This window comes from Sciurus carolinensis, chromosome 6, assembly GCF_902686445.1.
Source record: "Sciurus carolinensis chromosome 6, mSciCar1.2, whole genome shotgun sequence".
NCBI lineage: Eukaryota > Metazoa > Chordata > Mammalia > Rodentia > Sciuridae > Sciurus > Sciurus carolinensis.
The window spans coordinates 31439832-31465624 of record NC_062218.1 but is presented as its reverse complement, the minus strand read 5'-3'; the positions used below and the strand labels follow the sequence as shown (position 1 = coordinate 31465624).

At 41.7% G+C, this 25793-nt stretch overlaps 1 protein-coding gene across 1 annotated transcript in view; it reads right to left on the bottom strand.

Annotated features, from left to right (window-relative positions):
- Positions 1 to 25793, bottom strand: part of Slc1a3 (solute carrier family 1 member 3) — a 76987-nt gene that overhangs the window by 9872 nt on the left and 41322 nt on the right. The window contains exons 4-6 of the mRNA XM_047555334.1: positions 7524 to 7728; positions 4809 to 4851; positions 1526 to 1818 (exon numbers count right to left, since the gene is read on the bottom strand). Of these exons, the coding sequence (XP_047411290.1) occupies positions 1526 to 1818; positions 4809 to 4851; positions 7524 to 7728 (541 nt within the window). The remainder of the gene's footprint in view (positions 1 to 1525; positions 1819 to 4808; positions 4852 to 7523; positions 7729 to 25793) is intronic.

The following is a 25793-nucleotide window of genomic DNA, read 5'->3' as shown; positions in this document are numbered from 1 at the left end:
CTGAGAGAACGAACAACTGACCACAAAATGACTTGTAGCACTGAAATAACCCTGTTTGCTTAAAGGTTCCAGTGCCTGGTTTTCAACTCCCTTTGTGTGATGTAAACTACAACCAAACTCACGTTACTAAAAACAGAGAAGCCAATCACCCTTAAGGAGAAAGGTCTGCTGGGAACTGCAGAAGACTTATTGCAAACTGAAAAGCACAATGCTTCTTTCAAAAGTCCTTTAAAAATACAGACCAGGAAATCACAGGAGTACCTGTTTTCAGAAATGCAATAACTCAATGTTAAATGTATAGTCAAATATACAGCTAGAAAAGCTACATGTGAGGTTCATTCAGTGACTTTGAATGGGCTTCTTTCATAAAAGAGGTGAAAGGTGGAGGCATTTTGATAATATGAAGATAAATGTCCACTTTCAGCCCTGCCAGGATTTCAAAGGAGCCTTCCAATTGGAGGCTCCTGTGGGGACCACACTCTGACCCGTCTTTGTGCACAAGTTCATATCCATCTTGTGCAAAGTTCTAAAAAGTGGATTTCTCTGGGCTTTAGTGCTATTTAAGACAAAGGACATTTTTAATCATGTTGGTGAGTGAGTGCTTTTCTTAGCAATGGATGCCTTCCTGCCTCAGGTGCTATGGAGGAGTCTGGATATTAAAAATAAGGGATAAAAGAAAAGTAACCCCCACGCAAGGCCTAAGCCAAGCAAAGGGTCCTCTCCCTGACCAGGAAAGTTTACTTTCCAAGGTCAGTGTTCTCTTTTGGATTTAGTCTTTTCCTTTGCCTCCTGCTCTCAAATTTATTAAAGGAAGTTTTATTATAACTTACTGCCATGCTTGTTTCTTGAGACTCAAACAGAGAAAGAAGACCTCGATTTTTCCGATGATCCAGAGCCTCTCTGTGCTTTTTCCTCTACTGGGAATGCTCTTCTCCTGCCACCGTGTGGCTGGTTTCTCCGGGTCATCATCCATGTCTTAGAAAAAATGCCACCTTAGAAGCCTTTCTATACCGTCCAAAGCAATTTCATGCCTTCTCACCTGCTGTCTTATTTAAGTTTTTCACAGCATTTGTGACTAAAGCATATGGTTAATTTATGTGCTTATTTGTTGTCTGTCTCTCTTTAAAGCATTACAAGATCCAGGACATCTTCCTATGTTTTCTTCATTGCTGTGTCTACAATGCCTGGTATTCTATGCTTGTCATATATAGATACTCAATAAATGTGTCTGAAATGAAGAAATGAATAGATGGAAAGTGGAGGACTGAGGAATGGGATTCCATAAGCACTAGGGCATAAAGGAGTTGATACCTCTTGCAAACAAGGAAGTAAACTAATTACGAGAGACTTGCAGATAGGCTTAAGGCCTCTAGAGGCCAGGACATGCATTGATTTTCTTGTGCTTACCAGAGTGAGATCAATTGCAATTGGCCATCCGGCCTGGTGGCATCTTCTGCAGTACAGAACACATGCTGATGGCAATAAGCATCTTGTATAAAGCTTTACAGCAAATGGAGATACATACCACATTATCACTGCTACCAATCTCATGATGGCTTCATTCAGAGAATCAAAGAAGTCTCTTAGGGCTTGCCCCTGTTCCTTCATGTTTCCAATCACAAAACCGAAACACATGGAGAAGACAACTAGCCCCAGGGCATTGACCCCATTCACAGATCCTGGAACTGGGACCATCTCCTCTGTGATCCTCGAAAGAGTCTCCATGGCCTCTGACACATTGTTTATCACGGCACTCACGAGGGTTTCATTGGACTGGACGGGCACTTTAAAGCTTCTCTTCTCATAGTTGGTTTTAAACTTAAACAATAAAGAACAACAGGAATTAAAGAGATTTTCATTTTTTATCCTTTCCTGTTGTCCAGATTTTCTACCATGATATACATTACTTTAAGAACCTAATGTTATAGAAAGTATCTGACTATCCATCTATCTATGCATCCATCCATCACCTGTCTCTAATCTGTGGCAAATCCTTATTACTCAACACATATGCACACACATGCACACACACAAATACATATAAATCATAACACACACACTCAAATATATAAAAACATCATGACTGGAAAGAGAGAACTGGGTAAAGATATTGAACTAAACACACACATGTGCCTTTGCTTTCTTCTGAAACCCTCATGAAAAGACAACACATCACAATGTTTAAACAGTCATAAACCCAGATATTCACAATAGTCCTTTTACTTCCTGTGGAGATCATGCTGTGGGATCATAGATAAATCACCTAACATCTTTACCTTCATATTCCACCACTGTCAAACAGGGATAACTGTGCTGGTTCTACCTCACAGGATTGACTCAATGATCAAATGAAAAGTAATATATGAGAACATTTTGTAAATTTTAAAGAACTGTGCTAATGTTGGCTCAGTGACAAAGCCCTTCAGGAATTAGACTCAGTTGGAGATTGTAGTGGACATTAAAAATGAAAAATCTAAAAACAACCACCATTTAAATAATTCCTGATAGTATCAATCCTTAAGAATAGGTTCCTGGTGGCAGGCACGGTGACACATGCCTGTAATCCCAGTGGTTTGGGAGACTGAGGCAGGAGGATCGTGAGTTCCAAGTGAGCTTCAGCAACTTAGAGAGGCTGAGACAGCAACTCAGTGAGACCCTATCTCTAAATAAAATACAAAAAAGAGCTGGGGATGTGCTCAGTGGTGAAGTGCCCCTGGGTTCAATCGCTGGTACCAAAAAATAAAATAGATGCCTGATGAATAGTTGATGACATATTTTCTTCTGGCCTGGTTCTCCACGTTCATGGTGGTGTTTCTCTTTTAACTCAAGAGATGGCCTTGCCCCATAACTTCTACATAAATGCCCCAGGAAGGAGATGCTGACAACACTGCTGTGGCCACATGAAACAATTAAGCTACCATCCCTCTATGATATTAATGAGAATAAATTTCCCTGCCTTGACAGTGATGGTAGAAGAGCCACAGTGAGGGTGCTGACACATGAAGGTTGACTGGATCCAGACACCGGGGAAGCATGGCCAGACAGGAAGTGCTTGGTCATTTCTTTGTCAAAAGTAAGTGGGAGACTTTCTGGTCCATTGGGAAGTCATTATTTCCAAACAAGGACATGACTGCTGTCAATTCTGGGGACACAACCCTGAACAATCTGGTACTGCTTGTAGTTTGGAGCAACAAAGGATGTCCTGTTCTAGCCAACTTTCAAATATCTTTACTCTACTGGGTGCTTATGCATTTTACAGATTGTCCATGGTAGATTTTCAATTCCTATCAGTTTTTTTTTACGGCTCCAACTCTTTCTCCTTAGACACAGTTTGCAGCCTACTCAGAAACTGTGACCTCATTTGCATTCTGGTCTAAGCCAAATAGATCTGGGGAGATATATTTGCTTCCCCTTCACAATCCTGTAAATGCAATTCCAAACTAAAATACAATAAATCTTCATGAATCAGCACTTTTCCCATCTGAAAGATCTGGAAATCAGCATTTTGATATCACCCAGTACCAGCTGACTAACTAGAATAGTCAGCCCTGTGGTGCTGGGGTTGGCTGGTTGTATTGAAAGGGGTTTGTTATTTATGGTTATAGTTGCTTTTGAACAAAGAAAGTTAGATTTTTGGCCTCTCTTTTTTTTTTTAAAGGAAGGATTCTGCTGAAAATTTGCATGTGTGTGCATGTATTACCTATTAAAAATAGTCTCCATAAAAATTTTTAAAGGGAAAAAACAAAGGGAAACTTAAGTGTGTAAAACTTAGTTCTCCATGAGGTCAGGGTTTGGTTTTGCTTGTTTTACAGATCCCAAGCAGAAAGGTTAGGGAATTACAACAGAGGTGAATTGTCACCATCTGGAGAAGTGTTTGGGAGCTATTATTTAATCCAGAATGTCTGTTTCCCTTTTTGTATTTTGGGCAACAAAGCTTTTATAGTCAAGTGAAGTTAGAATGAGCTTTTCTGATTTTTTATTTTCTAGCAGTAAAATGTATTAGTATCAAAATGCAGGGGGCCAAAAATTGCTTGGATGTGAGGCTAAAAGGAACGGAATCTCACTATAGTCTCCAGGTAGGTGTCTCATCACCTTGAACATTGCTTTCTAGGAAGCAGAACGGATTAGCAGGAAGAGAATTTGTGGTTATTACAATGGATCTGAATTCTGGGTCTGCAATTGATTACCTGTGGTAATTGGTGCATGTTATGTAACCCACCGTTCTTATAAATGAGAGGTCTCATCAGCAAAAGGAAGACAGAGATGCTCACCAAATTTATGTGAGGGCTAAATATAATTTTAGTGCTTGGCACATAGCTGGCATTCCAAAAATGACACCACTCCTTTCTGATATGGTTCTGTTTTAGAATTCCTAAGGCCTTTTGAAGTAATAAATAGTTCAATGATTTTAAAGTCAAACCCAGAAACTAGAGTAGTTGCTCAAATCTTTAAAGCAAGTTATTAATTCAGTTTGCATTGGAGTTTGCTTGCTTCGTGGGCTTTCACATATGTGAAATGGAGGATAGAGAAAGGAAAGGGGCTTCTGACCACCCTCTTAATAATAACAGGGACTCAATGGGCTATTGGTGTGTAGACACACAGTGCTTGGCAAATAGCAAGAGTTCAAATACAAGATAAGAACCACTTCTTGCCCCAAATTTCCTAGAAAACCCTGGTGTTTTCCATCTGGTTGTCAAGAGAAATTTTCCTATTATGGAGAAATGGGGTATGGGGAATACAGGGTCCCATTTGGTTTGGTATGCCAAAGAGGAATTTCGAGTGTGAATTAGTGGCTACAGAGTGTTTACCTGTTTAAAGCAGGCTTCCACCAGATTTGGAGGGAACATATTCCTGCAAAGAAAATAGCAATCAATTGAAAAATTTCCCATATTAAGTTCGCTCCTTAAATACTGTTTCATTGTGTTGAAGGTAGAGATTGCACTGAACCAAGGAAAAAATGGAGAAAGAGAAATTCTGGTGAATTTTATGACTTGAAATGAAGCATATGGTTATCCCTAAGTATGGCCCATGTAATCTTATTTTTCAGGGAAGTCCCAAATTCACCTTGACTGTCCTCTTGTCAGACATTGGGAAGCTCTGTTCAGTCACTATGCCATCAAAACCCTGCTCCTAGGAAGAATCAAAATGAGAATGGAAAACCTTTAATCATTAGCAGTGTGGCTGACTGAGGTACTATTCAATAGTGGTTATTCGAGTTATTGCTCCATGTGTCTAGGGGCCAAATGTTCCGAATCCAAAGTCATGGTTGGATCATGAAATTTCTCCAGAATGTCCTCCCAATGTCCACTGGGGGATGGGACTTTGGCAATGAATCCCTGGAGACTCTGAGGTTCTTTAGTGGTCAATGAAAGATGGCGCACAAAATTTGAACTTGAAGCCATGTGACAGGGCTTGTCTCTTTCTCAGAGACTGTCAGGACAGTTGTTTGAGTTCACTGTTGGGGAGGGGCAATATTCTAGCTGGTTAGGGTGGCACTGGACAAGGCATAGCACCCATTTGTGTCTTAGCTGACTCATCTGTTAAAGAGGAGATTGGATTAGACCCTCATTAGGACGAGACATGACTCAGTTAGCTTGGGCTCAAGATTCCAGAATTTGTATGTATCAGTCATACATTAGGTTGTGAACTCTTCTCCTTTTCCTCCCACTACCTAGACCATCCTGCTTCTTTTTCCTTCACATCTATGCTCCTTGTGTTTGCTTCCATAAACCTTGATAGATGTTTGTATTCAGGAGATGCCAGGACAAATGCTCAAGCCAAGTGACTGGGTGGGGGCAGGATGTTCATACACTGTCACTGAGGCAAAGGGGGCCAGAAATTCACAGTACTCTTACGGACTAACCAGATTGGGGATTGCAAGATCCAACTCTTGAAATCAGGGTAGAAATTATAGGAAAAGAGAGTGTGATGAAATACTTCTAATCCAAACTACCTGAGGTCAAGTTCATGGAAACAGTGAAAAGCTATAATTAACTCTATGAACTAAATAAAAATATAGTTACTGGGTGCCAACTTGGTTTGAAATAATATTATAGGGTGGCTTGTTACCTTCTGATCATTGTGATTAACTCCCTGAAAAGGGCTTTCAAGAAGAGACCTCAGGGTTGGTAGTGCTTACATATACATGGTGCCAAATTACCCATGGTGGGAATTGAGGGGTGCTGCTTAGGAGACCCTCTGTTCCCCCTATCTCTCTGGAATCTAGCTGCCATAGACCCACTCCTTGAGATGACATACAAAATCAATCCCTTGGGGGAGCTTCGTTCAGATGATCAAAGGGAGTCCTTCAGAGTCCCTAAGATGGGCAACCTAGTCACTGTCCAGGTGAGTTGTAAAGAAGGCAGGAATAGTTTAGGTTGGGGGAGCACAGGTTGGGTGAGGCTACTTGGTGGGGTAATGCAAAGCAGAGGGGGATGTAGAGGCCTGTGCTGGGATGTCCTCCATCTGCCTTCCAGACCCACTCTCTATTCTCTGTGTGCCTGTGGACCATGGTATGAGAAGTCTCTTGCCTTCTGGCTGCCCATTGGGTAGAGAGAGAAAATGATCCATGTATATATTTTTGGCAGTTCCTTTCCTTTAAATAAGTTAGAGCTTCTATCCTGAGGTGCCCATCCCAGGGCTACAGATCTTTCTGGGTTCCAGAAACAGCTCCCTTCCTTTGTCCATTCATAGCCAGGGTGGCAACAAAACAGCTTCCTACTGTCAGTCCTCTGGTGCCCATCATCCCCTGGAGGTTCCCTTAACCCTGCTTGTACTTTGCAAACCTTCCTCAATGTTCTTTTTGAGTATGCAGTATGCTTCTTGCTAGACCTGACTGATTGCAGGGCAGGTGTATGTGAGAGAAAGAAGGAAAGTGCCAGGATCAAACCCTGGCTTGCTTCACCATTCTGTGAAAGGTAAACTACTACCATGTCTGCTCTGAGTATTAGCTAAGACTCTTGTAATCAGTGTCCGGTCTATACATAAAGCAATGCCGAAGTCACCTTTTAATGTCTTATGATTGATCTGCCAAATTCCTTTTTCATAAATAGTATAAGAGGAGAAACTTGGGAAAGTATAACCAGAAGATCTCTGAAGTCCCTTCTGGAACTATGTTGTAATGTATAATGAACAATGAAACAGATCACTAGTTCTAAGTTAGGAGTCCAACAGTTAGGCTAAAAACCAGCCTGAAGAGTAAGGCTTGTGGAAAGTAGGCTAAAATTTACTAATAGTCCAAGGTGAACAGCACAGTGGAGAGAACTTTGAGATGAGATTCTGAATCCTAAAAGCAGGACTTTCAAAATATCTCTTCTCCTTCTTCATCTTACATCTTTTATATGAGCTCAGAAAATAGATCCTTACTTCAGTTTCTGTTAGAAAGAAGTAAAGAGGGGAGCTTTGTTTCAAGTCTGGCAAGGCTGGTTCAGTCAGACACCTCTTTCAGGGTTTGATTCTCTTCCCAAAATAAGGGAGGCTAGTGGTCAGCATATACCCAAAAGAATGGGCTTGCAAGGACGTACCTGATTAGATCCAGGAAGGCGTCTGCAGCCGTCACTTGTACAATTTTGCCTTCTCTGTGCATGTTTTCCTTTGTGCCCTTCCCAGGATGGATGATGATGACAATGATTATGCCAATCACCACGGCAATGATGGTGGTGGTCATGTAATAGACTACAGCTCGCATTCCCATCTTCCCTGATGCCTTACTATCTAGGGCCGCCATTCCTGGGGAAGGCAAAGAGAAGGAAATTTTCAGGAGTCAGTGGAAGGGATTCTGCAGTGGAAGACAATGGGAACGGCATTTCCTTCTATGCTCCCCTACCCTCATTCCACCCGGCAGTATGTGTTATCAGAACTTGGCCCCAGATTGAATCAGAGGATCACAAAAGGTGAAGGGAATAGCTGTAGGATGGCTGAGTATCAGTGAATGTGTGATCAGCCATTTTTTGCACCAAGAGTTGATTCCACTTGGCCAAATAAATCCACTCTAATAGTTTGAAAGTGCAATTCTTTTCTTCCCTTGGTTACTACTGGTTGGGGAGCCTACTTGTAGTTGGAATTATACAGTGTGTGTGTATGTATACAGAAATATTAAAAAAAATTCCAGCAGGATAATCTAAGTTTACCTCAATTTCAAGCACTGTGGTCAGCGATTAACTGCCATTGGGTTCTTTTCGAAGAATTACAATTTTATTAATGTTTTTGGGAATATGTACTTTATATGGTATATTTTATGTAACACTGAAGTTGAAAATGATATGAAACTCTCAAAAGACTAAATTGTCTCTAATGTGGGCTCTTCCATTTCATTTACTGTTTCTTTACTTTTCTTCTTTTTTATCCTGCCCTATTCCATTAAAACACTAAAATTCGATTACATCCTCTTCCAATTGTTCATCAGACTATTTATTTACTATTTAAAATTATGTTTCCACAAACGTATTAAAAGGTAATACTGCATTTAAATGATAGATATCAGATTCTAATATTGGTTCAATATTTAGGTAGTGACCATGTTCACATAAACATATTTAGAGCAATGTGAAGCATTAGAAAAAAAGTGTCTATAATTGCCAGGTAACTGGTTGGGTTTGTCCAAAAATGTTGATACTGAAGGTAGAAAGGTAGAAAATTAAGCCATGATTTTCAATTTATAATTCCATTTTTATTCAAATCATATAATCCATAATCTTCACAAGAAGCATTCACTTAGTATGTGGTATGTTCTTACTTTTAACAACAATCTATATAGCAGATTTTTAAAAAAATTAAGCCAAAGGCTAGGGTCTTAGAATCAAGTTGAAAGGAGTAAAAACTTGAACTCAGAGTTTATGTACTAAATTTCCTGAACTTTCTGCCCCTGAGAAAACCAACTGCAGCTCCCACAAATGAGGAGGCCAACTTGGCTCTAGTGCATGAACATAACCTCGTTTGTCCTTGCCCACTTTCTTGAAGCCCAGGGCTAAGGATCTAGTTATTGAGATGGCACTACTTCAGTAATGAACTACGTTAGAAGTGGGCTAATCTGTTCTCACCCAAAGTGTCCCCTCCCCACCACTTCTATTCTCAGATCCGAATCCTTTGAAAAGATCTTGACTTTGTGAGTGTGATGATTCATCTTTCCCAGGATTGCCTGAACTGATCACCACTGAATCCTGCAATTCTTCTAGCTTCATCCCTGTTGACCCAGGTGTGGTGTAAGCGCAAATGACCGATATCTCTGCTAGGAGGTACCGGGTGACAGTTTTCTTCCTCTGAAATATTTTCTTTCCCTCCTCCTATTTTGTGGCACTGCTCTCTTCTCATGCCAGCTCATCTCTGACACTCCTGTCACTAGTTTTGACCTACAGCTATAAGAGAGAATGCTCAATGATCAAGAGAGCGCTGGAAAACAAAGTGGCAAACAAAGAGGTTCCATCTCCCTCCCGCACACTGGCATAAGGGATGGGGAAAATAATCTCAGTATCCACAGCTGTTGGGCTATCAACTCTAGGAAATAAAATGTGCAGGTTTTAAATTTTTTTAAAAATGAAAAGCAACACTGAAGTATTTTCTCCATACTTCCTATTCTGAAAAAGCTGAAGACAATCAGTGCAAGGCATTCTCTTAGCCATTAGCACAGAAGGAGAATCAAGAGTAAATTGAGAGTCCTCACCCACTTCTGCATGTTGGCTCTTTCTTTCCCTCTGAAAGAGAACAAGACCATAGCTGCTATTGTTTTAGCCAAGGAAGGGCAGCGGGTGGTGTCTCCATGTACGTCTTTGTCTTAAAGGGGGTCCAAGTCCCACATAGGAGCATTTGCTCACCTTTGCCTCTGGGGTGCTCCAGCTGGCAAAACCAAAAAGACCACCAAGAACAGGGCCATACATCATCACCAGGGCAACAGCAGGATGGATGTGGACAACCTGTTATATACACAATGGCCTTGACATTGGGGAGCGAGGAAAGTGAGACAGAACTCTGGAAGAGGAAACCCCAAGTGAGCTTCCTTTCCCTCACCCAAACTCTGTGACCATTCCTTTTCCCCAATCTTGTGAAATATGAGAGACTAAGCTTAACGCCAGAAACTAAGCACACGTCAGAGTGTCTGTGGCAAGGTTAAAGTACTAAATCACTTTGTAGAAAAGGGAATTTTGGCAGGAACGCCCTAAATGTTTGCAAGGGGGAAAGTTTGCATGAGCCTTGTCATATCCTTTAAAAAATATGGGAGAAAAGGGCACTGGGGCGACAGGGAGACAGGAAGCCACTTAGGCATGGGGGTATTCATGGAGTGTGTTACAACAATTATGCATTCATCTAAGTGCATATTTGAGGAACACATTCCAGAGAGAGCAGTGAAGATGGGGATCTTGCCTTGTCTCTTTTTCTTCATTTGGTCTGGGCTTAGCCCCATTCAAGACATCATACCATCTTTATCATGAAAACAACCTGCCTTCGGAATCAAGACCCTCTTGAGACCCAAGAAATTCTGTATTGTACTATTGTTGCAAGTACCGTGAGGACTCTTCTGGTTATGACAGTGTGTTTGTATGCTTTGTGTATTTTGAATTAATCAGAAGTTAACCAAAAGTTATACACTTGGCTGGTCCAGTCATTCACCAAGTTCTACTTGTGACAGTATATGTTCATTTGATTCAATGACACTTCTTTCATGCAGATGTTATTTTATTATTTTACAGAAACAAGAGGTCAGAGAAGTTAGGCACACTGCCTGGTGTTGCACAGTTAATAAACAGCAGTGTAGGATCGAAACCCACACATCTAAGAGTATCCTTATCACTTCACTTCTTAAGGACAAGCAAGAAGTCACCACATTGTACTTGCTTGTTATCCATGTTGGCTCTAACTAGCCTTCTTACATTAAATTCAATGCTGAGACAAGCCACTTGGCTTGAGGAAACTTCTACAGAGGGTTGTCATTGTGGAAAACCTCTGTCGAGTTCCTCTGCATTCCCTAAACCTACCTGAAGACTGAGCTGAGTAGTGTTGGTCACCAGAAGGACTAGCTAGGGAGCTGTGATATCAGCACAAATTCTTCACCATCCCAAAGCATGCATGCTGTAATGGAGGGTGGAGGGCTGTGGATTCTTGCTGGCTGTGAGCACTTGAGCCTTTTTCTCATTTCTGGAAATCTATCCATCCATAACTAGTCATCGAGCAAGCAACCAATTTTGCAGGCCTAGAGTATGTTCACCAATGGGTTAAGCCTTGAAAGGACACTGAACAGGCTTTTTAGAATGTACAAGATCAATAGTTTGCTTCAAAGACTTAGGTATTTTAGGCAGAAGTCACTTGGAAGATAGAAGAAAGGAAGAGAATTTCTTGAAACAATGATGTAATTATGTTTTTGTCTTTGAAGACAGTCTTTGGGTAATCAGTTTAGTACAACAAATATGCACGGAATTCATGGGATTTTTTCTTTTTTGCAAGGGAAAGGAATGAAGTATTTCATAAATATGTATGCAGAGTTCTGCAAATCTGTATTGTAAATTAGATTCCTTTTGGTGTAATATTTGGTATGACTTCTTGGATAAATGAAATATATATTCAGCCAAATATGAAAGGGTAATGCAAATAATTCCAAGTTACTAAGGTTCTATCATTTGCATGGATTTCATTCTCTCATTTGTTGAAATATTTATTTCTTATAAATTAGCAAGTTTCAGTCTACTCCCCCCACACCAATTCATGTCTCTGGTTTTGAAACATGGAATCTAAAGCAGGAACCTTCTGTTTTGAATTGCCTTTCAACTGATTCTCATGATGTTCCATTGTTCTTCCAAGGTCCCTGGACCAGGCCCAGAAAGAACAGAAAAGGGTAATGGCAACTGCTGATGCAAGAAGATTGTTCTGCTTCAGTTTTTATTTTATTTTAGATGTACTCCTTCTCCACAATGCAATTCTGAAACATCATCTAATGAAAGCCACCTGTTCTCAGCCCTCCTAGAATTTCAGGACGGGCAAATTTACAACAGAGATGAACTCTTATATGTACCGTATTGATGTGAATGCAAGGTGATTTTTTTTTTTTCAATAGGAAAATGACACTCTAAATATCCAATGTACTTCATATTGACAGGCTGAGAAACAGACTCATGATTCCTAAGCAGTTGCCTGCTCCTGGATTTGGGGCACATTTTCACCCCAGAAAGGGGAAGGAGCCAGAGGGCCAAAAAGCTCACAGAGGAAAGCTCAAGAGAGTGAGCAGTAAGCCACAAGCAAATCACTTTTTTTTTTTTTATAATATATATAGTTTTTCTGAACTACAATATTTTCTCCAACCCCTTTGTAGAATAACCAGTAAAAACCGAAAAAGTTCAATGATTCCATGGGTCCCCAAACCAAAGGCAAATATTTAAAAGTGAGATTCCTTATTGTTGGTAAAGAATAATTGTACTACAATTTTGAATTGCAGTTTCTGAGCAGGTTACAGCCTCTGAACTTAAAAGACAATATTCTAATGATTTAAGTCCAGCCTTAGGTCAAGAAAATGAAGGTGCTGAGCTCTGGTACCTGGTCAATTCTTCTGGACAGAAATATTATGGACACTGTAATAAAGGGAAAATTTTAGAAAAGTTTTGCTTCATGGAATTTTGAGAATTTTTAGAGGAACATTCCTTTAATTAAAAAAAAATTTATAGCATTGTGATTAAGAGTGCAGTTATGAAGTTAGAATACCAGGATTCCACTTTTGGCTTTGGTACCATATGGCTTCTCTAAACCTCAGTTTCCTCATCTGTACTACAGAAATAATAAAAGCTCCCTCATAGGGTGTTCGAGGGCATTAATGGGACATTTGGCAAATCTTAGCTATTACCAGCCAAGCAGATACATAAAAAGCATGTTGCTCACCAAGTATTATTTCACCTCTCTCAGTCTGTTTTTCATCTAGGAAAGAAGCTAATCATAGCTACGTTGCAAGATTAAACATACCTAAACACCATACAAAGGAGGCCCTGGATAACGACAGTCACAATCAGTCTGTCTCCCCACTAGAATTTTAGTTCCAAGAGAGCAGAACCGTCTGTTTTCTTCATTGCTGTACCTCAGTGAACAAAACCAAGAGGCGTTAGAACAGCACTGGCCCCCAGGAGGTACCCCTAGTTATTTGTTGATGGAACAGTTGTTGTTGTGCGGGGTAGAGGACACACACACACATTTTTTTTTTTTTTAACACTTAGATTGGGTTCCTGAATGGATTATAAGAACTAACGTTGTTTTTGTTAAAATCCTCTGAAATTTAAACTCTCCAATTTTGATTGATCTTCCCTCAATTAATCTAAAATAATGAGGTTCATTCTGTCGGAATGACAATGAGAGTCAGACCTCGTGGGCAAAAAGAGACCCAGTACGTGTGGCCTCATCTGGAGCATCGTTTCTGGATCCGGAAGGTGGTTACAATAAGGTGTCTCCAGACAGGCCAGGAGGGCCAGGATGCTGGCAGAGCCCTGCTGAGCAACACCGGGACACCCCTCCCTCTTGCCCTTTTGCCCTCCTTTTCCCACGCCTGTATTTCCCAACATATTTCCCTCCTTTGGTAACGTATTTCACTCTTCCAAATGAACCTATGGAAGTTATTGATATTATTCTCTATGTCTATATGTTATCAGAAGAATGAGTGAATAAACAAAAAATAAGTAAATGCAGAGAAGGGAACGGCAGAGAGGAGTTAGGGCTACATAAATTCTTTTTGGGTGCTGGGGATCGAACCCAGGGCCTTGTGCTTACAAGGCAAGCAGTCTACCGACTGAGCTATCTCCCCAGCCCCGGGGCTACATAAATTCTTACTATGCAAGTCATGAAATCAGTTTAGTGAATCATGACTAGTATTTTTATCCATTAATGAAAGGGACATAGTAGAATACCAGAGTGTGTCACATTTGGTCAAGGTAAGTATTGTTTTATTAAAACAAATTTTTTCAGCTCTCTGGGTATAGGTATGTATATGCCAGGTCACAGTGCAAAATGTTTTTATTATTATAAGTACAGGTTTGCAAACACTGGTATGCCCCCCATTCTGATAACAGCCCAGGCTTTAAAAAGAAGCTATGAGCTGTGGTCTTCCCTTCTCATCATTTTCACGTCTGTGACCTTGGGCTGCCCACCAGACTCAAGAACTCACTTCCTTTCACTGGGGTGCGGCGGGGAGGGCAAGAAAATGAAGGTGCTGAGCTGTGGTACCTTGTCAATTCATCTGGACAGAAATCTTATGGATACTGTAACAAAGGGGAAAGTTTTAGAAAAGTTTTACTTCATGGAATTTTGAGAAAAGTAGGCAATTTACTTTTATCGGTGTTTCCTAGCGAAGAGTTAAATCTTCACAAAGAACTGAGAAAGATCTTGTAGCATTCACAGTCAATTAAATCACAAGTATTTTCACATGGGTGTTCACGCGGGCCAAAGTTTCTCTTGCATATGTTCATAATATCATAGAACTTGCCATTTCATTTATCGAGAACGCCACTCAGCTTTATAAGATTATATGCCACAAAAACAACAAGGGCAAGTCTGTCACAAACTTGCCACTTGTGACAGCGTATAATTTGTCAGGCAACTGATTTTTCAAATTTGACCCTTAAAACTTGTCAACAAGTCTTTTTCTTTGAGCTTGAGTGTTCCCTGGGAAGATGAAGAGCAGAAAAGCAAAAAGAGAAACATTCTGCTTTTTGAAAGATGGTTTAATGGAAAAAAAATCAGTGGAGCGGACAATATTATTAGTGGCAGAAAAAGTCAAATAAATCACTTTTACCCTCAGTCTGGTAGGATTAAGCAGACAATTCCTTTTCTCTGGCTACAGCTGTCCTTTGAGAATGAACTCCCACATCAGGAAGCAGTGAGAGGAAACTGAGGCCCGACTTCCATCACTGCCACGGCTGACATCTAAGAGCGTTTACTGCCCTTTGGCTTAACCTTTGGGGAGGAGGATGCCCTCCTGGGGATCCGGCCGATGGTGGCCTCTGAGGCTGAGGTTTTGCTTCTCTCTGCACTGGTCTTGCCCATTCAGCAGACTCAGTACATCCTTGCATAGCCCTGTGACGGTTCCAGTCATTCGGCTTGCCAGGGAGCCCACCGCAGGGACTTCCTCTCACTCTCAAGCAAGGTCGCCAGAAACTCTCAGAAGGGGCAACCCTGAAATTCTCTTCTCAGAGGCCCACAGCTGCTGGCGCGAGACCCACTGCGAGGTGATTTAGATACCCATTTACCCTTCACATTAGCCCATCCTTCGCTCACAGTATTGGAATGTGCCGCACAATATGCTTTTTTGAAGAGGAACCAGAGAGTAATTCATCTTCTTTATGTGTGCTAAGCAGAGCAAGAGGGAGAGGCGAGCGGGACCCACGACGAGCTGGGGAGTAGTGATTAGTAACAGCTGACAGCCTCAGACCAAGACCCTTTCTTTGGTTACCTCATTGTAACAGCAGAGCACAAAGGAATGACTGTCCTCTTGCCAAGACTTAGAAACCAGGACCACAGAAAACAGCAGCAAAAAGAAAAGTGTGTGTTGGGCAGTGGGGACAACAGGCTGACCAAGGCGACTCTTGGTCATACCTGTAAAGCTGGCTTTGAAAGGAAACCTCTGTCCTGCAGGAACAGGCACCTCCCTGCCAGAGTGGGCTGTCCATCGGCACCATTAACTGGCGTGTTAGTGTTAGTGGGGAAAGTAGGTGAATTCACTAACAGAAAGAGCCCGCAGAGAGCAGTGAATTGCTCTGGTTTAATGAGAGGAAGTTCGTGAGGGCCAGAGCCCCAGCCCCCTCTGCCTTTTTTCCCCCAAAGAATCAACCAACCACTGGATGAATAGTTTGCAATTTCCAGAAAAGCCGTCTTTACTTTGGATTGTGTTTCCCTCAATGCCAAAAGGCCTTCCCACATGACTTTCTTAGGAAGATGGTCAAGACAGCACGTTTCCTAGCTGGCAGAGTGCGGAATGGCCACGATGGATTCCACAACTGGGCCCCACTCGTCGAAAGGCAACCAAAGGGCGTCTGGAGCGGACTGTAGAGCATGTCAGGCGCCCAGGGGGGCCCTTCTTCCCACGAAGGGCCTGTCCCTCACAGAAGAATAGGGATTGAAACGAAAGCTTCACAGAAGCTGAAAGCAACATATGGATGCTGAAGACCAATTGGACCTGGCCCTGCTTCCAAAAGAACAGCTGAAGCAGGCGTGTGACTCCGGGCCCAGAACTGAGGCTGGGAGGTAGTGGACTCCTGGACCAAAGGAACCGCACACCCCCCCCCCCCCCCCCCCCCCGGGTGAATGGTTTTCTAGCACCCCACCCCTGCCCCGTCCCCATGCCTTGGCATGGACAGATTCTGGAACCAAAACCCAACCTGAGCCCTCTGAACTGGACTGAGGTTAAGTGTGTGACTTAAAACTGAAATCATGATTTTCCAAAAACTTGTATTTCTTATTAGAAAAACAAAAAACAACTAGAGAATGAAACATGTTCACCTTAAGTGTTTTCTAAATTAAACCCAGAGATGTGAATCTTATCTACTTTATAAAGAATACGTTTTTAATAAAATCAGGTCCAGGTTTTGGCTAGTTAGACCATAAAGTGTGCCAAATTAAATCTGAAGGATAGAGTTAAGGGATGAGGAGAGGAAAAAGAAAAGACTGTGGAGATAAGAGAGTAGAGAATGATAGGAGGAGAGAAAGGGAAACCGAAAAGCAGAGGAAGGAGAAAAAGTTCAGTAGGTGATTTTTTTGCAGTGTTTCTTGGGTTGTGGCTTACAACATCCCCTTTGAGCTCTGATTAGTTTTCTCAGCATTTAAAAGCGCATCAATTGTTCTTATCTAATCTATAAAGGAATAGTCACACCCAGGGAGTCAGAGATTATATTCTCCCAGCTACCTGAGCTAAACAATAGAGCAGTATCACTTCATAGAGTGGGAAAAAAAATCGCCTAAACTTTGGAATTGGTTGGTTTCCTTCATCCCTACCTTGTGTGTAGTAGAACATTTTCTCCTTGGAACAGGAAAATCTACATTTTTGCCCCCAGGTCCAAGGGCAACAATGGAATTGAATTATTCCTGATAATCCACAGGTAGTGGCTGATAATTTTACAACTTTCTTCCTTCTATAGAAAGGAGCTATTTCTGCATATTCTACTTTAAAAAAAAAAAAACATGTGTATGATTTGCTTCTTAGCCTCATAGTTAATATTTTTTTCAAGGGGTATTTAGAATTCCAAAAAAATTGTATATAGTTACTTACATGATTCATTCAATTTCACACATCTTGAATAGACTTCAGGGATCTAGGACAGTGTCCAAAGAAAAGATGTGGAAGTGACATTTGATGGATTTGAGACTGATGTTGCATGGGATGGGTAGGTAAAAGCATTCTTTAATGTGGGATCCAGGAGTAGGCAGTCAGTGTTGGATGATGAGGTAGTCACTAATGTTTGGAACAAGCCCAACTATGGGATGGCTAACTTGAGTAAAATATGCTCGCGTTAAATGATTTTAAAAGAGGAGAGAGAGAGAGAGAGAGAGAGAGAGAGAGAGAGAGAGAGAGAGAGAGAACTCAGCCATCATTGTTAAAAGGAATATTGATAAACTATTTATAAACAAGATATTCAGGTGCAAAACATGGATTTTAAATGAATGATTCAAAGGGCTATGATTGTCTCATCACCAATAATGAAGTGAGTTAGTGAGGTGTTAGTGAAGTTATATGAAGTATAACTTCTAAAAGTGATGAATAATTGCTTCTACAACTGGTATTTTTCACTTATTCATTGCATTTCATTCATTGCATTGAAGTGTTGCATTCATTCAACACTTCTGAATTCTGAAGGCCCTCTGAATGATCTGGAAAGGACATGATAATTAACATGTACAAGGTACAGTTGTCCCTCCATATCCTCAGGGAATACAGATCTGCAGATCTCTAGTCCCTCATATAAAATGACAGTGTTTGTATGAACCTATGCACATCTTCCTGCATATTTTAAATTATCTTAGGTTATGTACAATATACAATACAATGTAAATGCAGTGTGATCAATTGTTATACTGTAGTGTTTAGGGAATAACAATAAGGAAAAATGTCTGTACATGTCAGTACAGACTAAATTCATTTTGCTCCTTGAATATTTTTGGTCTGTGGTGGTTGTGTCTGAAAATGTGGAATCTGCAGATATAGAGGGCTATTCATTATAATCAATAAGACTTAAAAATATAGTTGCAAAACTGCCCTGAACAGATAAAACACACAAAATTTTCTAGCTGAGGGGTTGGGGATGGAACTGGGAAGCAAACTGAGAAATTTGTTATTATGTACTGGAAAGAAATGGTTGTAATCACAGGGAACCTCAGGGTTTGAACCCTCGCTCCCTGACTTCTTATCTTGTTATTGGTCAAAATACGTAACTTCTCAGTGTCTTGGAAAATAGGATTGTTCTCAAAGTTAAATAAATTAACATAAGTGATGCCTTGGAATAATAGCTGGCACGTGACATCAGTGACATTTTTATTTTAAAAAAATCTTTAGCTCTGAAGTTTCTTTGGAACAACACTGTAAAAGGTGAGGATTTAGTAAAATTAGAGTCTGTTGCCAGGCATTGCACTAAGTGCCTTATCTCTTTTGATCCTCCTAAATAACTCTCCAAGATGGGCACTAAGAATGGTCAACTTTCCTTCACAGATTAGAAGATAAGGAGGTCTAATCCCTCCTTCATGATTACTCAGCTATTAAGTGGCATTGTTGACATCTCAATTCATATCTTTCCAATTCTTGAAACTATTAATCGCTATACAATTGCTTTGGAGAGTCTTTGCAAAATAAATACTTTGCCCTGGGCTTGTATCAACTGTTGATCTGTCTTTGATCCACCTAATGGGAAACTGTGACAAAAATCTGTTTAAATTCATATTTGAAAGGATGCTATATATCATAGTGAAGGAGGATGACATATATGTTGTAAAATAAGGCAATGATAAGTGGTTATCACAGGGACCTCTGCACCAGAGTCAGCCTGACATTACAACACAGTGACTTTATTCAGAAGGTGATAAACTAATAGATAACCTAAATCAAAGAGGGAAAGAAAGCAAGCTCGACCGTGCATAATTACACATTGCAAATACATTGGGTAATTAATTCCTAGACGTCCCTGGCCACTTGGTGAAGTTGCAGCATCCCCCTTCTTCCCCCAATCTGTTTAGAGTCTCATTGACCAAACTTTCTCTAAGTTCACCAAAGATGGTGCTCACAAACTCACAAGCTGCTAGGTTAACTCTTCATCACTGGGCAGCTTTCCTTAAAACAAACAAAAGAACAACAACAAAACAAAACCCAAACTACAAAGTGCTTAGTAAAAACCTGTAATCTGGTTCTTTAAAGCCCATTTTCCCCGAGATAAATTTTTGCATCTGGAGGAACCCAAAGACAGCCTGGTCCATGTGTCCCGGGTAGACTTTGATCTTCTTTTCTTCTGACTAAACGTACATTCTTTCTCCACAGGTCCTCATGCGCCATCACTTCCAGATGACCCTCCATCAGGAATGCCTTCACTGCCTCCCAGTCATCCCTCCTGCTCTGGCCCAGACCTTCTTTGTCTCAGCTTCATTTCCTGCTCAGGCTTACCCTATTCTTCCAGGCAACCCAGACTACTCAGTATTCCCTAGATGTGCCTCTCGTTTTCCTGTCTCTGCATCTTTGCTTTCAAGGCTTCCTCTGCGCTTGTCCTCATTTCCTGTAGAAACCCTACTGCTGGTCCAGCCCCTGAATTCCCACAGCACATTCTTTGTGATTCTTGGCTTCACGGTCTGCTTTGTTTTAGTCATGTGCGTACCTGTCGGACTCTCAGTTTTGAATTTCAACTCCTTGAGGCTAGAGACCGACCGGCAAGGTCTCTTTGTGTCTTTATTACCAGCCCTGGTTAGCACATTGCCAACCCCAAACAGGAGTCCAATAAATGTATCTTGGATTAGAGTCAACACCCTCTTAGTAGCTACTCTGCCTTGTCAAAGTCTTTCCTGAATATGCTCAGAACTAAACAAATTATTCCCAACACGGCGTGACTGCTGCAGAGTACAGTGAACTATTAATGTTTCTACCGAGGAAGCACATGGCTATATTCATCCTTTTTCAGCCTCCACTTCCTACTGTTGGTTCATATTAAGCTTTTAGTCCCATGAACGGCTGCCAAGCTCTGTTGTGCCTCATCCTGTAATTGCACAACTGCCTTTTGAATCTAAAAGCAGACATGTACATTTATTCCCTGCTCAACTTCATCTTGTTGGTTTCTATCCAGCATTGTAGCCTCTTGGAGTCATTTTGATTGTAATCACAGGCATACGTAGTGAAAGCCTTCCTTTTTGGGGCTTATGTCATCTGAAAACACTGGTAGGTGCTTTCTATGTCATTGAGTTGTTGATAAAAATGCAGAACAAGACAGGACAGGTTTTTTTTTTTTTTTTTAAAGTACACCAGGGTACTTCCCAGGCAGTCATGGAATTTTAAATACTTTCTAGGTCTAAATGTTCAGCCTCTTTCAAATCCATTTTGCTATTTCTATCAGACCCTATTTTATTGTCAAAGGTATTAGGGAAGGCGCAAACATTTTCAGAATAACTAAAACAAATTGTATCAGGAATTCCACAGCCAAAAAGTTATTATAGGAAGAGTATTTTCGAAATGTGAAAAGATTCCTATAGTACATGGAGCTATTACAAGATGTTTTACAGAATATCACAAAATTGACTTTGCAACTCCAGGAAATAAGTCTCTTTCCCTAAAAGAACCAGTAATAACAACAAATATGTGTGTTGCATAAGTGACATGATTTTTATATTCAATAATTGCTAGCAGGTAAAGTAAAAATCATCACCAATCACAGAATGAATCTGCAGGCAAGATGATTATTTTGCCACTTTAAGGTGGAAGGGTACACATGATCTGAGTTGCAAGACCAATGTTCTCAAACATTTACAGCTTCAGATGTAAACCACACATTACTGTACTTAGCTAATTACTGAGGAGTGACCATGTGCCAGGTTCTGCTCCAGGCTAGTAAACCATGCGGCATTGCTCTAACTGACACTCAATTACTTTTATCTTTATTTTTTGGTGATGGGAATCAAACACAGGACTTTGTGCATGCTAGGCAAGTGCTCTACCACTGAGCTACAGTCCCAGCCCTGCATGCTTTTTAATGATGGGAAACTGGATTGGAGAGAACATAATCCCCCATGAAATCTGCAAACACCCTAAGAAACCAAGTCTGTCATCAAAAAGCCAAAAGTGAATGCCTTAAACAGGGGATAAGTAGTGGCTGAAGCCCTTCAGGTTTGGGGAGTGAGGTCAAGGAACCCAAGAGGCTTAATGATGTGAAAAAATGACCCTTTAGGTTAGTGGCAAGATTGAGATGGAGTTAAAGCTTCAAGAGTTTTTGTCGACGCAAAGCAGTTCAAAGTTCTGCTTTAGTGGACCAACTTAAAACTGAGCACAGTTATGACAAATGAAGAAATGGAGTATTCCCATCTTGGAAAGTCAAGCACTTTTTTCTCAGGCTTTTTTTTTTTTTTTTTAATGTAGAAAATATAGTGACTTCACTTGTTTACTTGGGGGTCACCAGAATTGGTTTCTCATTCAGATACACCTACAAGCTGCAGTGAGAAGAACTCAGGAGACAACAACCAACTGAAAGTGGGTGAAGTAACACACAACACTTCTCAGACTGGTCACCGATGAGTGACAAAGTCTGAAGTGGTCAATGACAATGTCAAATTGATCCTGAGCCATGAAGGAGGAAATGATCCTCTCTGGGCAGACCCCAGAGGCAAGTATGAGGAGGAGACTTACACCCAATGCCCTCCAGCAAGGAAGCCCAAAGGAATGACATGGAATCTCAGGGTGGCAGAGACCACTGTCAGTCCAGTCCAGGACCTGCAGATTCACACAAGAGGCACGCTATGCATGGTCTCTACTGAGCTCACCTCCAGGCCTGCCCCACCTCCTGCACCCCACCCCTGCCACCCAGGCTTCTACAACAAATATTTTTATTACTATTGCTATTACTTCCACTCCATAAATGAGCCCTGAATGCCAAAGTGATTTCTCCCACAGCTAGTCAGTGCTGTGACTGGCACAGAAGCTTCTGGTAGCTCCTAAATTTGTGTTCCAGGAATTACCACAAATATGTGCAGCTAGCGGGAGTGTTCTCTGCACCCCTGGGTAGGGGCCTGTTCAGCTTTGCAGATGTAAACATCTCATTGATTGCACTGTGGGGAGATCCAGGAACTGGAGTCCAGGGTTAAGAGTCTGGGACTTCCTCGGCATCTAGCACTTCTAACTGGAGGAGTTCAACATTCAATGAAGTAACGACCTCAGCTAGACAATAGCAGCTGAGCATGACTCACAGCACAAAGGCGATGGGGACCAGGAAGGGAATGAAGCAAGCTCACACAGGGCAGATGCTGTCAGGACTATTTATGGCAAACCCAGTGAGAGCACAGATCCACACGAGGTTTGACAGGGGAAATAAAGGAAACGGCATGGTTAGTGCATCTGAGAAGTGTATGGACAGCCTTATGGAGGCCACAGCACATGCAAAATGCCTCAGGGATGCTTGGGGGTAGATTTCCAATGAGCAGGAGTGTAAAGTATTTCAAATAAGGACATAAACAGGGTAAAGAAGCGAGGTGAATGGGCTTTCCATGCATGGGGAATCCATGAGCAAGGTACACAAGGAGCCTTCATCCACCACTGAGTGTTTTGAAACCTGAAAGTTTCCAACTGGCTCAGCCAACTCATACTGCATTTTCTGTGCATCCAAACAATTTTTGGTATGTTTCTTCACAGCCCCCAGAGGGGCATGAGAGCCCCCCTCAAAGGTGTATTCTGAGTCTTCTGAAGTTTTAGCTGATGAAGAAGAAAGCATTTTCTTTATTCTTAGCTTACTCTCCTTGGCTCGTTTGAGGTACATGTATTGCACACTTGTTGCATGCCAGGAGCAGGAACTCTAGACAGAAATACAACCTACTGATTGCTCTCAGAGCTCAGGAGCCCAGGGGAATCCCAGAGTTCCACCAGACAGAGCAGCGTCTGGGACTGAGAAAAAAGGGATTCACGTGGGACAGAAGAAAAGATGGGCCTGGGAGAAGGGGACTTAGGAAAGTCTAATAAATGATAAGTTGGAATTTTGGCAACATTGGTGGGGGACAACAGGAAAGGATCCATTCAGATAGAAGGAGCGATTTGAGTGCCAAATCAGATCTGCTCGTGCATGTTTACCAGATTGAATTGGAGAGTCAAGAATTCAGTAGTGGTGTTCTCAGAACCAATAAATAGGTCAGAAGAACGGTGAGAGGTAGGTAAACGTGGAGCCAGAAGTTAAGTATTTATGTAAACACAGGAACACACTGGGAAGCCTAAAAAGGCTGTTGAAATTCTAATTATGAGACACCAAAACCCCCAAATTTTGAAAACTAGTAGCCTTCACAGTGCTGCCAAACACCTAGCATCTGTTCACATCTATTATGAACCATTTCCTCAGAGAGAACATGAAGGAATTGCAAGCAGCTGCGTGTGTGTGCGTGTGTGTGCGTGTGTGTGTGTGTGTGTGTGTGTGTGTGTGTGAGAGAGAGAGAGAGAGAGAGAGAGAGAGCAGGGGATGCTGCTTCTACACTGCAGATTTATGTGTGAATGAATTCATTAAGTAATACAGTTACTGGCCATGCATACTACAAAGTGGGTGAGAAAAGTGAGTGATTTCACAAAGCAAATATGAAATCAAGGGGTCATAAAACGAAGTAAGAAGAGCATCTTTAAACATGCATTCTCAAGCAAACTAGCAAATGAACCTGAGGTCGCACATAGGTTTTCAAAACTGTCCCTGGGCTCTCTGGTGGAAGTATTTCAGTTTTCCGAACTCTCACCCAAACCATTTCACGGCCTGCAATTTACAGCGGTCATGTCCATTTCTCCAATTCAACTTTTAGAGGCATTAACCTTATTTTGTGGTCTCTGAAAAATGTGTGCATGTAAGTTTCCTAAGAATTGTTCTTGGTAACATTTTCTTCAGAGGTACATTTATATCCTAGAATCATGTGGGAGAAGAATAGAACCATGTGATACAGCAACATTGGTAGTACCTAGCTGTATTGGGTTACTTTCTTTTTATGAAATTAGGCCCAGTTCTTGCTCTGTGGGCAACTATGGAAATTCTCTGGAGGCCTACAGAAGACGAGAATCTAGTTCTTTGTGTCTGTAACTGTATACCTGTTATTGATGCAAAGGATGAAAAGAATACACTAAACACACATTGTGCTATTTTTAAGCCATTGTACTCAGCTCCGGGGGAGAGAAAACTGCCCCTTCCCTCTTGAAAGTTAACCAAGAGCTGGCTCTTCTGCTACACTGTTAACTCAGTTTTGAACTTTGAAGACAGATGATCCTAAGAACCATGGGAGAGCTTGTGTGTGTGTGTGTGTGTGTGTGTGTGTGTGTGAGCACTCGCCCACGCCAGTTGGAGCTGGGGGTGCCAAAACAAATCTTTCCACACATCCGGAAATGCCTGTCAGGGAAGCGAATTAGCTGGCAAGTAGAGAACTTCCATGTCATGCTTACTGTTTTCGCCGGCAAACTGACTCTGATGTCCCAGGGCTGAACTGCATGCTGTGACTTCAGTAGGCATTCCACCAAATATTAATTGAAAGACCGAATCAGTGAATCTTTCCAGGAAAAGCATGGTAAAGCTCTCCTTGCCCGTTTAAAGAGAAGTGGAGTGGGAGTGTGGGGTGGGAGCCAATAGCATAGACTGGAGTAGGGCACAATCTTTCTCTAAATCAAGGGTCCAGATTTTATTTCTTTTCTGGCCCAATAGTGCTCAAGGAAGCAGTATAATAGTTTCAGACTTTGAAACTTTGATCCTTTCTTCCTCCTGCAATAATCTCTCCAAATAATGTTGCACAGTATAATGAAACTTTAAAAAATGGAAAGTAGAGATGTGCACATTTTATAAAGTAACTTAAGACTCTCTGGAACCTCAAAAAATGACTGTCACCAGCCCTTGGGATTGAATACTAACGAAATGGTCCTTGCTTTCATGACACTTGAAGTTGACCTGAGGAGGGGAAGACTGACAATGGGGCTGGCTCAGTACACTGCAAGGATAGGAAAGGTTTCCCCAGGAAGCGACAGGCAAGGGAAGAGCTGAGGGCGAGGAGGGGCTTCAGATGGAGCCCAGGAATGCATCCGGGTGGGGAGAGCCTGGTGGCAGGGAGCAGGAGCGAAAAGTAAGGTGGGAATACATAAACGGGGGCCATGCCAAACGTGCTCAGATGTTTGGCCAAAGCAATGTGGGGAATAAGCTCAGAGCTGAGTTTTAGAAAGATCATGCTGCCTTCCCCTCCTCCTCCTCCTCCTCCTCCTCCTCCTCTTCCTCTTCTTCTTCTTCTTCTTCTTCGTTAGGAGGGATTGAACTCAGGGGTGCTTAACTACTGAGCCACATCCCCAGCCCCTTTTTATATTTTATTTAGGGACAGGGTCTTGCTAAGTTGCTGAGGCTGGCTTTGAATTCACAGTCCTCCTGCCTCAGCCTCCTGAGCTAAAGTGCTGGATTACAGGCTTGTGCCCCTTGTACTGTCTTCTTACAACAAACAAACAAGCAAAGAAAAGAGCAAGACCCTGAGGAGTTGGGTGAGGGGAAGGCAGGGAGAAAAAGTAGATTAGGATCAACATGTTGTTACCTGGACTAGGATGGAGGGGTAGCCATAGTCAGAAGTCCAAATGAGAATCAAGAAGCCCAGAGTGGAGGGGTGGGTAAGGGAATTGAAGG